This window comes from Lepisosteus oculatus, chromosome 2 (genome assembly GCF_040954835.1).
Source record: "Lepisosteus oculatus isolate fLepOcu1 chromosome 2, fLepOcu1.hap2, whole genome shotgun sequence".
Taxonomy (NCBI): domain Eukaryota; kingdom Metazoa; phylum Chordata; class Actinopteri; order Semionotiformes; family Lepisosteidae; genus Lepisosteus; species Lepisosteus oculatus.
In genome coordinates this window covers 25,376,110-25,393,358 of record NC_090697.1, presented here as the reverse complement: position 1 = coordinate 25,393,358, position 17,249 = coordinate 25,376,110, and the positions used below count along the sequence as shown (strand labels likewise).

The following is a 17,249-nucleotide window of genomic DNA, read 5'->3' as shown; positions in this document are numbered from 1 at the left end:
TTTTCTTTTTAGGATTGCTAAAATATTTAACTGCTTGTAATGGTAAATAATAACCCAAACACTTTATTTCCATTTTATTTTTTATTTCCATGTTAGCTTTATAACTACACACAGGAGATAAGAGGCTTACGCGGTAGATTCAGAAAACTGGTTCACTAAAACAAGTGAATCAAATTCTTATGAATTTAGGATCTGTGGCGAATTTACTAAGGGAGTTCAAAACAAAACTGAAAAGGAAACCAAGAGACCTTTTCCCTAAACCTTAAATAGAGGTCTGCATGGCACACCAAAAGCAGTATTTAAAAAATATACAAGTAATAGGTTTATTCCATGCTGAAAAAAAGAAGAAAGAGAACACAACGTTTCGGCCGTGGAGCCTTCTTCAGGTGTCTGAAGAAGGCTCCACACCTGAAGAAGGCTCCACGGCCGAAACGTTGTGTTCTCTTTCTTCTTTTTTTCAGCATGGAATAAACCTATTACTTGTTCCTTTGGAGCCTACGCATGCTGACGCAGCTACCCACCTTTAAAAAATATAGGTGATTATTGTGCCTCGCGATCAGAAAGGAAAGATAAAGACTTCTGTAAAAGAGGAGGAAGGAGTAAAAGGAGAATGTAAAAAGGAGAACTGAAGAGCCTGTACCAGAAAGGATCTTTGCCATGCCTTGCTTCATCTGTTCACCAGTTAACTGTGTACTGCCAGACTTAAACCTTGTTACAATGAATTACATTTATGTCATATGTTTCCTTATAATATACTGTATAGAACATACTTTATCCGCAACCAAAGTGCAGCACCTATCAGGGTAACATCAGGTAGCCATTGTGCACCAGCAATCCAATAAGTCTGCACATGATTCTAGCATGTTTTATATTGTTGGGGAGATGGAAAATTTACTTCTTTCTCTTCTGATGCTAACGGGCAAAAAGTTATTATGTTTGATTAATACAGTATTTTTTTCCTTGGATGCGAACAACTAGTTTGCTGAAATTACAACAATATTCCAGAACAGATTTGGTACTCTGTGGCTCACATTTGGTGATGCAGTGAGCCAAGAAGTAACACTGCAGTTCAGTGAAATAAACTTGAAAAAGGTTTGTGACAGACTGCTATCCGAGAGTCACCATATTCTTCATTTCCTGAGCTCTAACCATGTCAGAGTACATTTTATAATGGTTACCTGGCTTGCATACGCTTTATGCCTGGCATGTGCCACAATATGCCTGGTTTTATAAACTGCGCATAGCCCCAGTCAGCCTCTTATGTTAACATAAATGTCATCTTTAACCCAAGGACACAACATATGTGGAAGAACAGAATGTAATTAGGGAGACATGGTATAAATGTATACATATATTAAACCTCAATACAGATTGCAGTTCTGACACTCAGCTGATTGAGAATGTCAGCTCCATAAGGACTCCACAGACCAGGTGATCTGTCCTCTTTCTTTAAAATAAAGCAAGCTAGCCTGCACAAACAGATTCTACACCGAAATCAGCCAGATAAACAGCTCACACATTTGAGTTCAGATTTCGGACTCTTGGAAGCACCTGAAACATACAGTTTCGATTCACTGTTGCTAACAGTGATTTCAATTGCTACCACTTTGCCATGCTGCATTTGCTTTAACTGTCTCCTTCCTTTATGCAGCATTAAAAAGAACAATCTATGTTTTAAGTTGTGATAAACTTTAAAGTTAATTATAGATTATTTTATTAGTTAATTATTGAAACTTTAATCTATTTATACAAAATAAATGACAAAACAATGGAAATTCTGTTTCTCCAGATGAAAAATCTCCTTGAGTATTTTTAGCTGTGTGTAAGCCTGAGGCAATACAGGGATCACAGTGTTTATTGCATTGGAAGGACGGATGAGCTACAGTTACATTAAAAGCATTATATAAAAAAACCACAATACAAATAAAGGTCCCATTCAGAAGATGTGCAGTGACATTAGGGAAGGAATGAACACACTTGACTCATGCTGATCTTAAAAAGGCCAGAAGTGACAGTGTTCTGTATGGTCATCTTCCTTGTGGTTCATCTTTCAATATTCAGAGAGAAGAAAGTACATAAAGCTACACTATAGATCTTTTTCAACATGTTTATGGAAACAAAAGATCCTGGAAAATGGGTGGAATCAACAGAATCCCATAACTACTTTTTGTTATTTTAGTTGAACAGTCATCTGCTTAAGGTTCTGAATAATCCAGAGGGTTTGCCCTTTTGATAAATAATGACGTGGAATTTTCATGAAATCATGAAAAATACCATAAATGCTGAGGTTATTACGGACATAATAGGCAGTCTATTTATAAAACCAACACATCTAGAATGGAAACAGGTTCTTGGTCTCAAACGCAGTTTAAATACCTAATTTTACAGACCACATGCCTAATGAGATCAGAAACTGTTTTAAAAAGTAATACCCTCAGCATTCCCAAACCAGAGGCCTAAAGAAAAAAAAGAATGTCAATAGTACAACCCATTTAGTTTTACATCACTTCTATTTTGAAATCAATTGCTTTCTTTACAACTGACCTTAGGTTAAGCACTGTCTCCCAGAAATAGCTATGAGAGTATTTCTTACTGGAGTTTGGAAATCCAGTTATGTTACAAAGATTTAGAGGGACAAAGAATGCTTTCCATCGGGGCTCAAACTGGAGGCTAACAGAAAAATAAATAGAAAACAGACAAAATTCATTGATATTAAACTTCTTTAATACTTTACATATCCACAGATCAAACAGGACTGCAGACATAGTACAGCTTCAAATAAGTATATTCACAATAAACCTTACCACTAAGCACCCGTTAAATACAGATGTTAAGTGTAGCAGAGTAACAGAATTTGTGACGTTTCATAAATTAGGAAATAATGATGGAGACGGAGGGTGACTGTCATGAAGAACTGCTATTTTTCAAACTAGTTTTTTCAACAGCCTGAAATGTAATCTGACATAGACCAAAAAATTTTCACCTTTCAGGAGCGAGAGTGCCACCGTTTCACACTTGGGTGTTACGGCACGAGTAGTAAAAAATGTAAAACTATAGTCTACAGCTTTTAAGTTTATGTAGAAATACTATATTTCATTTTTAATGTTCCTTCAGAAATCCATGACTCAAAGTCAGTTTGACTCAACATTCCACTGTGCCTATGGCTGTTAAATCACACACTACCTAACATTTCCCACATGGAAACCTGAGGGGTATACGGCTGTCCTGATTGCTATATTCCATGTCCTTACAGTAACAGCCACAGCTGTCACACCAGGAACATGTGTTTCATTTTCCATCTCTGGACCAATATATGAGACATTAGGTGCTGCAGGTTGCTTTAATGTACTTAATCTTCTTTATTAGCTTTTACTTGGCATGGTAAAAAAAAAAAATACAGCGGGGAAAAAGTTTATAAGTGCAGAAGCTGAGCACAAATTTTCAAAAGATCTCAGCGGGGGGAAGCTGTTGTAATTTTTTTTGCCTCCGGTCGGTAATGAACACATGCAGCTCTAATTGTTGTTATTGACCTTGCACTTAAATTCTTGTTAAACTACAGTGATCTTAGTCAAAATCATACAATATTGAATAACGTTAAAACTGAAGCTGTGAAAACAGATTTCAAATGCTTGTTTTTATTACTTTTGTCTTAAAACATGGCACTCTGAATCAGGTATTGCTTTCCTGTGCATTCACACAACTCTGGCACTGAAGCACAGACACAATCAGCCCCTGGGCTGACGACTGCACGGCGCTCTGCCAACTCTGCAGGTGCAGTCAACTGGCACCGGCTGACCAGTCAAGGATATGTGCAGTTGACGGCGTGGCAAGCTGGTCCCACAGTTGGTTTCAGGAGAAAAATCAGACCACAGCAAAACAAGCCAAATGAAGCATATGGCCTCCCCTTGTTTAAAACTTTTCTTATGTTCTTAGGTCAGGCTAAGTGATAATCTAGGAATCAAAGTGAAACTACAGGTCCACATAGAAAAAATACTTTCAACCTTTCAATTAAAAACATTATGATCGACTGCAGTGCCATAAGCATTTCTTAGGCCTGAAAGATAAGATACCTTGTTCCCTTGTTTTTTTTTATCATGACCATGACTTTTATTCACCTTATAAACGCTTCGTATTGCAATTGAATCCTGTTTTTGTTTTCCACTCATTGTAATGACTTCATACGGTATTTAGGAAGAACTTCAATAGATGAAATAAATTCAGTACTTAAAACAAAATGCAATTAAAAAACATAAATCTAAGAGGGCAAATTAAGCCTAAGCCTGAAATAAAGCTGCATGAAAGGTGTGCCACAACCATTAGGAAACTTAACCTTCTCAAGGTTAAAAATGTCTTTATTTTCATGGCCAGAAGACTGAAAGGATTTTATGATCAAATGCATTTCCAGGCTTAACATCTGTTTAAGGTCAACAGAACTTTTCCATAAGGTCACCGTTGTTTAGTTTGCATGAATTAACACCACAGCTTGACAGTTAAACCTGACATAGGTGGAGGAGAAAGAAAATTCAGCATTTGAGAATCTTCCATCTAGCACTTTGTTGGCTTTTCCCCACAGCATCAGTCAGCACCTTTCAATGTCACAGCGGACCAGGCCACCACAGAGCTACTTAACAGCAGAGAGCTGTTTTAATTGATCTGTCTTCCAGAGCTGGTGCAAAAGGCCATTTTATATCCACGTTAATACCTAAAATAGCTATTCACACATGACACATGCAATGATGCAAGTAAGTCTAATCAATTGAGCACTCAAATATATCAGGTGTTTTTTACTATATCTGCTACCTACTGAAGGCTAATTTTGTTGTAGTCCCTAGCAACAAAATGAGATGGCACAAAAACCTGCTCAGTTAAAGCAAAACATTCAGACAAATTTATGGGAAGGTGCAGCATGAACACTGGTGATATCATTACACTTAAGAGCCTGAAGTAAGTTTGTCTGTGTTTTCTGCCAACAGTGTCACTGTTACAGCACTTTGAGGTCTGGATTTATGGATTGTACACCTTACAGTGTGTTGTCAAAGCACCATTGAGCAGTTAAGCATTGCACACGCATCATCAACTTGCAATTCCCACTAGAGGAAAATGTGTGTGTATTACAAGTCAAACACACTAGCAGGTGTCAACCAGAAATGTTAAAAAGCAGGTTACTCACTGCCTCATTGATATTTCTACTATATCCCACAGGGGTGCTGTTTTGGCATCAAACATTAAAGAATGTCATTGGAAGAATTACTGTTCAAGTGCCATGCAGGAACTGACTACATTGAAACACTGCTATGCTCTGCTCATGCACTCATTTGAAAGAAAACCAGTCTCTGCTCTGTTTCCTTACATGGCAACAGTTGTAGATAGGCCATAACTGTTGCACACAGGTGGGCAGAGGTTTCATATTTAGCCAACAGTTAACAGTGCCAAAATCAAAACAACAATAATAAAACTTTATTTTATATAGCACCTTAGTGCCTCAAAGTGCTTTACAGAACGAGAACAACGAAAAATACATCATATATAAACAATGGAAATACACAATGAAAGGAGACAGTAGATGGGATACTAAATAAGGTAGGAGCGAAGGGGTATATAACAGAACCAGTTAAGTTAAGGCTGTTTTCAAGAAGAAGCCTTTGAGTCTACATTTGAAAGAGCTTAGGGAAGGTGATTCTCTGATATCCTTAAGATCATCATATCTGATATCCATAAGACCTCATCTCTTAAAGACAGTTTAGTTAGGATTAACGACTTTAACAACAAGACAAGGTTTCAGACTGGACTGTAGTCAAGAAAAGTCCACTAAAAATTCTACTGGCACTGTTAGAAAAGTTACATCCCTGCCCAAAAAAAAAACAAGTCAAGTAGCCTTTAAACTTGGTGTGCACTGGAGGTCTAATATGGAGTGCACTGGAGAGTCTGGAGCTAATATGGACTCATACTGTACAATGCTCATGGAAACTGAACAGGTTTACAGGATTAATACTTTGAAGTCCGAGATGAACGATCAAAATCAAAGAGTAAGAGAATTTACAACATCACCATTTTTCTACCCTTCATTAGCAGTTAAATAATTTGGAAATGGCCAAGCTACATACAGATGCAGACACACAGCACCCACTCAAAACTCATAGGTGCGGTAAACTGACTGCGCCGTGTTGTGGTGCAATTCAGCTGTGGGAGTCACTTGCCAAAGGTGATCGATAGGTGGCACTTGAAGTCTGTTAGCTGTTAGAGAAACGAATGCTTCATTTAATCTATTTTACTACTGTACTTCTTTAAATCCACTTAATATGAATATTAATATGGAATCATTTAACTACATGGGAATTTTTGTGGCTAAAAAACTAACCAAAGCATGATAATGTCTCAGACCATGATTAATTAGATTAAAATAATATAAAATACACCCACACCTCTTTTTACAAATGTTTTTTTATGAAAATGTGATACCATGAAGCATGTGAATTGTTACCCACATTAACCCACATCTTCAGCAAAGTCTTCAATTTGGTCAGTTTTGGTAACTACCAACTTTTTTTGTGTTTATTTGCTTTTCAATACGATATGTTTTAATATTCACTATGTACAATATCTTTTACAGTCAAAATCTAAATTAAAATTGTTTTCTAATTTCTATTTATAAACAATTACAAATAACTATGTACACTGTATTTAATTAAATTATGTTAAATTGTAACCATTTAAAAAATGATGTTAGTGTCACTGTACAGTTAAGTGTAAGACTGACACAGGAAAGCACTAATGGCTTTATACACATTTAAAAGTCATTCTTAATTTTTGTAATAAGATTTAAAACATGGCACGTTAAGGATTCATTGCACCATCATTCAGTTTTACAGAGTGGTTCAGTCTTACATCAGATTATTTTAAAAAACAGAAGGGCTTTGGGCGTCATCTATCAACATACCGCACCATGTGTCTTGTGGCATGGCGATGACATCTCAAGTATCCTGAGTGGCTGCATCTGTACAATGATGCGCATTGTATTTAATCAATAAGCAAAAAATGCCAATTACTTCAATCTGACGCTGCCCAGAAATTAACATGAAATTCTCTTATAATTTTAAACTCTGAGCAGCTCAACTAGTAAAGACATTGACTTACAGTAACTAGCAGAGATGTTAATATAAACTAAAACATTTTGGGTATATTAAGGAGATTTATGAAACAAATATAAACTTTTTCATAAGTTTATAAAGAAAAATGTTTTTTGTCAAACCAGTGGACTTCTTGGGAATGAACAATGAAACACAGGGAACAAAAGTGGGAATTTTGTGGAAGTACATTTAAAACTCTTGTGAGGTAAAGGGTAGTGGGAGTATGGAACAAGCTACCCAGCCATGTTGTTGAAGCCAATAACGTCTTTCAAGATGGATGAGATCCTTGGATCAATGTACTACTACCAAACGGGCTAGATGGGCTCCTCTTGTTTGTAACCCTTCTTAAAGCTCTTCTTATTGACACTGCTGGTAGAACTTGATTGATTTCAGAATATAACATACTGCTGTGCAAGAGGTTATGAGAATGCAAGTTTAAATCCACATTTAAAGTGCACGGAGTAAGCAATGCTCGTCTCAACATTCAGAGACCAGTTCGTATGACTAAGGTAATAAGATGTCAGCACTCAATATGTCTAACTGGACAAAAAAACAGTAAAACTCACAGCGAACACAGTGGCTCTGTAAAGAGTTTGGAGAAAATAAAAAGCCCTGTTGGGTATGATTAATTCGATTGCTGGCACGGTCAGTGTTTGTCCAACATGGGATTAATGTAATCCTTTTAGGACTTTAGAGAATGTCAACAAATATGCCTGGAAAGTAGCAGCCTAAAATATATAGCACTATGGCACAGCACTGGAAACTCAGCATAAATCAGAAGTTCAGTGTCAAGTGACGTTACAAGAAGAGATGTTTTCTGGGGAATAGATTTCTTTCCTGTGAAGATTTAGTCAATATACTCCCCAAATTCATTTTCTGTAAAACCACACAAACTGACTTGCATTAATTAGACTATACACAGAAAAAAAATACTATTTTCAGACTACCGTAAATAAATAACTCTGTGGATCAAGAAACCAAGAACACAAAATATTGGAAGAATTACAAATTTAAAACCAAGGTTCCTAATATATTTTAGGTGAGCCCACCTTCCATTTTTTTTCATCACACTAAATGTGTGGAATATAAATCATTATTAAATCACCTGCCCTGGTAATTCCCACAAAGGAGGAATAGAGGAATAGCACTGTCCACTCAAACTCTCAAAAAAAAGGTGTAAAGTTTACCCAGCATGTTATATGTTTAATAGCAATTTGTTTCATTCAATCTAATATTTCTACTAAGGATTATTATACTTCGTATAATAAATATACAAATTAAAGCTGTTGTGTCGGCTTGTGTTGTGTTTTATCTACACTACTCATATTGTAGGTTTTTGACTAGTCTTTGCTATGGGCACTCTACCCAGGATAGAGTGTTAGGAGGGAGTGTAAATTAATGTTGAAGCATTTTGTTTTCGATGAACATGGAGCTCTTCCCTAATTGGTTAACATTTTATGTGAACAGCCAACAGCACAATAAGATTCAACTTTATTTTTCAGTTTTAGTACTGTTTTTAGAATTATATAGTTACAATATGATCGGTAAAGTTTTACTCAGACAACGTAAAAAAACAATATCATAACTCCGTCATAAACACTACAGAATACAATAAAACTACATAGATAAAACCATATAGCAAAATTTCACATAACATTACAGGACCACTGCGCTGCATCTGCAGAAAGGCTTTATCAGCTCGTAGTGGTTTCCTCCATCATTTCCACCTAACGTCTTTACCAACATTTCTGTTCTTAGCATCCAGTTTAAACTATGTCAGGAAGAACTGCAATCCTATAATGTTATTTGCACAAGCGGTTATACCAGATTATGCATGTCGCTTTATCCTGTGATATAGAATTTATTAAGGAATGGTGATGGTATTTTTTAGCCTAATTTAAGTAAAACATTAGAGTATCATTTGTATTTAGGAACCTAGTGGCTCAAGAACAAAAATCATAAAGAAAGCTACACTTCCATGCAAAAACAAAAAAGCAACAGAAACGAACTGTGAAGTAGAATGTAAATGGGCAATCCAAACATATTGGGGAATCTTTGGTTAAAAAATGCACCTGCTTTTTTCCCATCTACATAGCAACAGTACATACAGCAAAACTGTGGACCAAAAAACCCTGTATTCTCCAGGTTGCATGTGAAATGTGTTAAGTGTGGCCTGAAACCAATTAAGAAGTTGCCCCACAATATTATCAGCTCAAACCGAGCAAGTTAGTCATGCTACATATGAACACCAGTCATTCAAACTTGATTAATGTTCTTTAGAAATACTGTATAGTCAATCTTATTTAAACACTGATTTGTTCTCTAAAAAAGCAGAAACAATCACGTTACTGTATGACAACAAGAACTGAGAAATTAATGTGAAAACTCAGCCACCAACCTTTTAAAATACAGCAGTAAATTTCAAGTAATGCACAATACCTGGAATAACCAGAAAAAGAACTTCAGGAGTGTTTTCACTTTTCTTGGTTGGTTTCAGTTCCCGTGGCCCAAACTTCAGAACCTCTGTTGCTGCTCTGCAGCAGTAGATGCATTCTTTATGTCTTTCAGACTTTTCTTTTCTGCTAGGTGATCCCATTATAGGTGCTAAACAAAAAAACAAAACAAAATAACTATTACAGACAGAAGCAATGTGTATGCACATGTAGGGAAATGGATTGAAAGCTGGACAATGAACATACTGTAGGACAGTGAGAAGTCTTAAGGGGCAACGACCTCTAAGTGGGCAGATGCTCACATTTGTGTGCCACATAAATTTGGTTTAGGCCCTATGTTCTTCCTAGATCTGTATCAATAATGAAGATTCTAGCATACAGTAGTCAGCAAACTAGTTAAATTTGTAAGTCATGAAAAAATAGTAAAGATGGCAAATACAAAGAAAAGAGAACTACAAAAAGATGTATATAGATTCATGAACTGGGTAGATATTTGGCAAATGAACTTTAACCTTGATGGGTGCAATGTGATCTACACAGTAAGTAGAAACATACATTATCCATGATAAATGGATGTGTCTGAATTTCAGGAAACTATACATGAAAGCAATCTAGGTAATTATGTCTATTATTTTTTGCACTCATCACAGCAAACTGAGGACACAAATAAAAAAGGAAATACAATGCTTGGGTTTACATAGAAAAAAAAAGGAATTAAAATACAGGCAAATTATGCTAAAGATTCACAATGAAGTAGTAAGATCTCATTTAGAATTCTGTAAACAACTTTACATATGTTCACCACCACAAAAATAATACTAAAGACTTAGAAACAGTTTAAGAACAGAAATATAAATGACTGCTGGAGTCAGGAGATTGCCGTTTACAGACAGGTTAAGGGAGTCACATTTCTTCAGTCTACAACAAAGAAGATTGAAAGGAGATTTCATCCAAGTATAGAAAATATCCCAGGGGTATAGATAGGGTTATCCCATGATAGACTCAGTAGTAAAATATCAACTTGGGGTCACAAATGGAAACTTAAAAGGAAATTCACTTAGAATGAAGAATAGGAAACATCTCCACACAAAGAGCTGTGCGTATATGGAAAATGTTTGCCTGCGAAATGATTGAGGACCTAACTTTGGGTTCATTCACAAAACAGCTGGATACAATTTTAGGGTCACTCGGGTAGTAAAACTACAGAATGAGCAAGACTGGCTGAATGGCTTCCTCTCAATTTGCATACATTCTTATGTTCCTAACCTGTATCTTTATCATGCAGAAGAGACAGACCTCCTTCTAAAAACTACATGGAACCTACAAAGCTGATGACAACCATATGGCTATAAGTGAAAAACAAGTGGAACAGAATAGTTTTTCACGGGTTATCAAAAAAAATGCTTATTATTGATAAGGTCGCAATAACCCACAATCTGTCCCAGAAGTGCAGGATGCCAAGCAAGGATAAGCCTTGAGAATCACCCTGGACTGCACATCATTCCACAGCAGTGCAGCATTTAGAGACACCAATTATCCTAGCCAGCATATCTTGAGGAGGTGGATGGAAAACAGAGCAACTAGAGAAAACCAACACAGACATGGGAAGCATATGCAAAGTCACATGAAAATATGAGTCAGTTCCAGGCCATGACATTTGAAACAAAGTATATGGACAGACGAGACCAAGTTAAATCTTTAACAAAGGTTAAAGTAGTAAGAAAGGAACTGCAGACACTCTAAAACCACCCCTCATGTTCAAAGCATGGCCTGGAACTGGATCATGTATCTTTGTTGATGATGTAACTAATGATGGCAGCAGAACTCTTAAATTTAAAGTAACACTTGGCCTGTTTATGTAGCCTGTTTCTGTTCTTTTTGGGCTACAATTATCCATGCAGCATGACAGTAACCCAAACCATGTAACAAAAGAGATCATCAGGAGAAAAAAAGTAAAAATACTGAACTGGTCCCTCCATCCATACATTTTCTATGCTTTCCCAGCAAGTAACAGGCTCAAGGCAGGATACACCCTTGACAGGATGCCAGTGCATCGCAGAATATACACATGCACAAACACCCACATACTCAAACCAGGGCCAATTTTCCCAAAAGTCAATTAAACTACCGTCTTTGGACTGTGGGAGGAAACCGGAGCACCCAGAGGAAATCCACGTGAACACAGGGAACAAATTTCACAAAGACAGCACCCCAGGAACTTAATCCAGGGCTCCAGTGCTACAAGGCAGCAATGCATCACCGTGAACCGGCCCAGTCAATCGAAATTTAAATCCCAGTGAGCATGCGTTTTACATGCTGAGTAAAAAATAAAAGTCTGAACTACACAAAACTCAAAGTGGCCACAGGAAAGGCTTGGGAAACCATCAAAGATGATTATATAATGTTTGGGCTGCAGACTTCATGTAGTTAATATCTGTTACAAACATACAACAAAATACTTTTTTTTTTTAATAAGACGATCTCTTAGGATTTTATAAAGGAAGAAATACTCAGGCTATTGACTATACTTCAGGATACTGAAAAACAAAGTGATACATTAAATAATATTGGTATTGAAGAAGCAGAGACGTTACAGGTACTAGAAGATTAATCTCCAGTGCCTTATGGTATTCTAGTGATTCATCTTAAAAAAACACAGAATAAGAGAAGAATCTTTTGAACAATCACTCAAGAGAGATGGTAATACCCATTGATTGGAACATTGCTAATGTAAAGTGTGTCCATGTAAAGCCTAACAAAGCCCAATCAATTAATTGACCGATAGATCTTACTTCTCCATGTTAAGTCTGGGAAAGGATAACACAGAGGTTCATCTGTATGGCACTAAGAGCCTTGGGGATAGTCAACATGCATTTAGCAGGGGTAGGTCCTGGAAAGAGGCTCTTCTTTACCCAAAGGATTTTAGGAGTATGGAACAAGCTACCCAACCCAGTTGTTAAAGCTGTAACCCTGCCTTGTTTCAAGAAAAAGCTGGATGGGATCTCAGTTCAATTGAATACTAACTAACAGAATATCAACTGAATACTAACTAGATGAGTTGAATGGCCTCCTCATGTTTGTGAACACTCTTATGTTCTTACTATTGGAGTTGTTCGAACAAACATGGAGAATATGATGTGGTATATTAAGATCTACTCGAGACTGTGAAAGTTGGCATTTTAATGTAGACAAGCACAAGTGAACATTTAGAATACTGTGTACACCTTTGACCACCATAGGGCAAGAAATAGTTACTCTGAAACCAGTCCAGAGAAAAGTAGCCAGATACATTATCAGACTCCAGAAGACATTAATGAAAATTAAGAAGTTCATTTAAACCAAGAACCAGAGATACTTCATTACACAATGAGAAGTGAGGGTCTGGAACGAATGAGTGAGATCTTCACATCAATTAATGAACTAGATTGTGTCCTCTTATGTGTAAACTTACATTCTCATGAAAGCCACTATTTCTTTGGTTCTTTTGTAGAAAGGGATACAGTACTTAGACTCTCTTGAGGCTTAAGTTTCATCAGGCACTGGAACTGCAATGCACAGATGTTTAAGGGAGGTTTCATGAGTACATGAGAAAGGTTCCAAAATTGAGGCCATTCAGCACACCTACCCTATCTGGGTTCAACAGAAGTGAAAATATACAAAGAGTTAAAACAGCATCAATACTAGGTCTACAGACAGAATGTTTTACTCATGATAGCTTTAGCCATTAGAGGCATGCAAAGTGATGACAAAGTGTGCTACAGCAGGCCCATAACAAGGTTTCAGGGGAGAAATAAGGTTAACACTGAAAATCGGACACAATAAAACAATCGCATGAAATAAAAACTAAAGTAAGAAAAGGTTAAAGTCATTGATTCACACATAATGGATAGGAAACACCGCACCCCTGCACTTCACTGATGTCTGATCTGTTTTCTAATGAGAAGACTACGCCCGTCTCAAGTTGATCACTAGAATGTGTGTTTCTGACACCATGGCTAACCCAAATGCCTGAGCTGAAATGTCATGTTCTCACTCATTTTAAAAGAAAACGTGATGGTCCACCCGTACGAAAAGAAGGCCCATACGAATACAGTACAATAAATGATTTCAATAATAAAATCAATGAATCTACTATAACTATTTACCTTTTCGTTGTTGGCAGTTCTTAGCGGTTCCGGTTTTCCAAAAAATCGATGTATTTGTTTTCCGAACAAGACTGGAGCAAAACATTGAGGTGTCTTAAACGTGGTGTTTGGTGCAGAGTCCATAGTCTACTCAGCCGATGATTCACGTATCAAGATCATTTCCAGTTCAGTTACCTAATTTTCAGAGAGGGCGAAAAAGAAGAATTATACAAAAGTTTTATGCAAACGCAAAGTACTATGTAAATACAAAATGCACTAATTGTCCTCACAGTAAACACTATTTCTGCTACACTTTAATATTATAATACATTAAATTAAAAATTAAAAATAGGACAGAAACTGATGATACTTTATGCATACTATTTTCATCCTTGTTGTCTCAAAATGTCAGCGACTTTATTAAGTTCAAATAAAAATATGTAGCATTCGATGGTACTACGCAGAAGTTAAAAACGATATTTAACAAGAACTCGGCTTAAAATATTCTCCATCACCTTGCAGGAATTAAATCTGCAAACCGCAAGAGAAAAAAGCGCTACGGCAACTAAATACCTCCGACTGAACAACTAGCGTTGCAGTGATAACGTTCCTATTAAAACAAAATCATTCTTCATCTTCTTTCGCTCTAGAATTAACTAATACTGTTAATACAGTATATGCATGTCGAAATGCTTTAAATGTAATATTTTGACAAGGTTGGAATTCAGTTTATTTACTTTCGAATTTATAAAGGATAGCGCGAAATGAATTACTGGGCAAATTGAGTAATGTTCTATAGTAATATTTTTAAATATAAATAATACATTTGATTTATATAACGCTTTTCATCCCAAAACGCTTTACATGTATGTATATGTATATTTGATGCTTTCTAAGTAACCTGAAAACAGCCTAGAGTCTGAAGCAGAGAGACTGTCTCTCACGGACATGATCTGTGACAAACCATAGTTTAGATTTTCAGATTTATTTATACACTTCTGTAAGGAGCTCAGAGAAATACTGGAGCAGTCCCTCAGCTCATCAGTCAAGATTTGTATATGATCAATTTAGTCACTAGTCATAGTTCTTCAATTAATTGCTTACACTTATATAGCAGTTTTCTGGACACCCCACTCAAAGTGCTTTACAGGTAATGGGGACTCCCCTCCACCACCACCAATGTGCAGCCCCACCTGGATAATGCGATAGCAGCCATAGTGCACCAGTACGTTCACCACACATCAGCTATCAGTGGGGAGCAGAACAGAGTGATGAAGCCATTTCATAGATGGGGATTATTAGGAAGCCATGATTGCTAAAGGCCAATGGGAAATTTGGCCAGCACGGCGGGTTCAATGCCAATATAAAAGAAATAGAGCAAAGAATTTTGGATTACTGTGAAACAAAATATAAATTATGAAAAATACAAAACAAACTTTTTTTAAAACAAAACAAACATGCTTAAAGCTAAACAATGTTTCGGCTATGGAGCCTTTTTGAGGCATGTGAAGCCAACTGAAGAAGGCTCCACAGCTGAAATGTCTCTTTTATTTTCAGTGTGGAATAAACCTTTACTTGTTCTTTTGCAGCCTATGCATGCTGACACAGCTACTGTACCTACTTGAACTTGCTTAAAGTTCATTTTTTTTCATTATTTTGTTACAGAGCTGTAAAACATACTCAAAAACATATTCATATTTGTATTATATCATTTAATACTTTAATGTGTTTAAGCCTTTGTGCACAATTTAAATTGGCACTAATTCCACTATTTCCATCTATTCATACCAAACTTTGGTTATACAGTTACACAGCATTTTTTTAGGTATTTTAATGACTGTAACGGATTGTTTATTTAAAAAATACTCTTTTACAACGAGCATAGAAGCACAAGGTATCACAAAAAAAACATATCTTACGTTTAAAAAATAACTTAAGAAAGGTTTTAGACAAGTGGCAATCTGGGTAAAGGGGCTACCGTGCCCAACTCGCTGTCTTCGCCGCTAGATGATAATTGACAAGATTTCTCCTTCAATTGGGTCTTTATGTTTACTATAGAACTGTAATGAAGAAATCATTACACTGATACAGAACAAAAAGTCAGATAAAAGTGTGTATTATAGAAAGGTAGTATAATATGAAACCAGGGCTCCCAGTTATAAAAACAAAAAAATGCTGAAAGTTCCATTGTCTGTGGGCTCGCGTCTGACAGACTTCTGCGATGATTTCGTTAAATAAAACGTTTACAAATAGTAAAGCAATTCATTATAAACATACGTTAATAGGACATTACTTGCGGATGAAAATGCCAAATGGAAACAGGAGCTTGCGTGCAACGATTAATTTCTCTTTAACATAGTGGATCTATTCACAAGACATCGAAGAAACTACTGTCTCAATGCTTGGAGGGGTCTCTGCAGTTTAGAAAAGCAGACACGCAAGTCTTTAAGACTAAACCGTTCACTTAACATTTCAGGAATGCCTTCGATATCCAACAGAAACAGTTTAAAGGAATTTCCATTGTTTCTAGCAGAATCATTTTGGCGGTTCCGTTCCCAGGGGAATGAAAGGGTCAAGGTGAAATGCTCGAGTCCCGTTACTAAAGCGAACGGCTTCAGCGAGTTACCCGCTGTTTATTTTTCACCAAACAAAGGCTTGCGCTGTTCAGCACGAGTCGTTGAGAATATATTTTAATGCACGATATTTGGTTCTGATATTTCATTTTTATTTGATTTAGTGCTATGCTCCTTGCTGTGAAGATCAGACTACAGATGTATTTTCAAATGTGCTCAGCACAAGCTCCAAGTCAAACAAAAGAAGAACATGTTTTATTACTACAATATATTGTTAAGCTAACACACAGGTGTAATGTTTGGAGCAAGGCCAGCGAAAACACAGCAAGCACTGAAAATGAAAAGAATGTGCAACAGTCCATAGGTCAAACTTTTAACCACTTAAAGCACTGCTTGTTTATTCGGAAAGAAAGGATTTTAATCTTAGCAGAATGGGCTTGGGCAGGTGCCATCTTGTTGAAAGTGTTCCTTTTGCATGCTTTCACAAATCTCATCCAAAAGCTGCTAAAGCTGTTCTTCTTTTTTTAAAAAGGGAACAAAGAAAAAAAAACATTTGGGCAATCACTACTTAAGGCAGCAGTTATTAAACTCAATGTGGGCTTAAAGGGCTGACAAGGGGGATTATTGGGCTTTTCTGAGTATAATTTTGTTAAACATTTAAATCACAAGACTTTGTAGAAATTCTGTTCAAGGCAGCTTGAGTTATAACCTATACACAGACCAAGCAACTTGGCTTTAAATTAAGCTGTTAAGCCTTTGCTGTATTAACCTTATGAGACAATAGAAAGTTTGGGATGGAGCGTATAATGGAAACTCTGCTCAGTTTCATGTCCTGGGAAGGATGCGGTAAGGAGATTGAAAAATAAGTAACACAATGGTTGGACATTTTATTTGAGCACACCTTTGGATTCGACGTTATATGAGAGAAAGATCTTTCATCTTAATCTCACTACAAGGGACATCACCATTTTT

At 36.5% G+C, this 17,249-nt stretch overlaps 1 protein-coding gene across 3 annotated transcripts in view; it reads right to left on the bottom strand.

Annotated features, from left to right (window-relative positions):
- Positions 1-14,388, bottom strand: part of ldah (lipid droplet associated hydrolase) — a 113,519-nt gene extending 99,131 nt beyond the window's left edge. For 2 of the 3 annotated variants that reach the window (XM_015357141.2, XM_015357145.2), the window contains exons 1-3: positions 14,220-14,322; positions 13,726-13,899; positions 9,567-9,731 (exon numbers count right to left, since the gene is read on the bottom strand). In XM_015357141.2, coding sequence (XP_015212627.1) covers positions 9,567-9,731; positions 13,726-13,810 — 250 coding nt within the window. In that variant the 5' untranslated portion in view covers positions 13,811-13,899; positions 14,220-14,322. Of the gene's footprint in view, positions 1-9,566; positions 9,732-13,725; positions 13,900-14,219 lie in introns of all 3 variants that reach the window. The other variant, XM_069199119.1, reaches the window with a different exon arrangement.
- Positions 14,389-17,249: the final 2,861 nt, after the last annotated feature.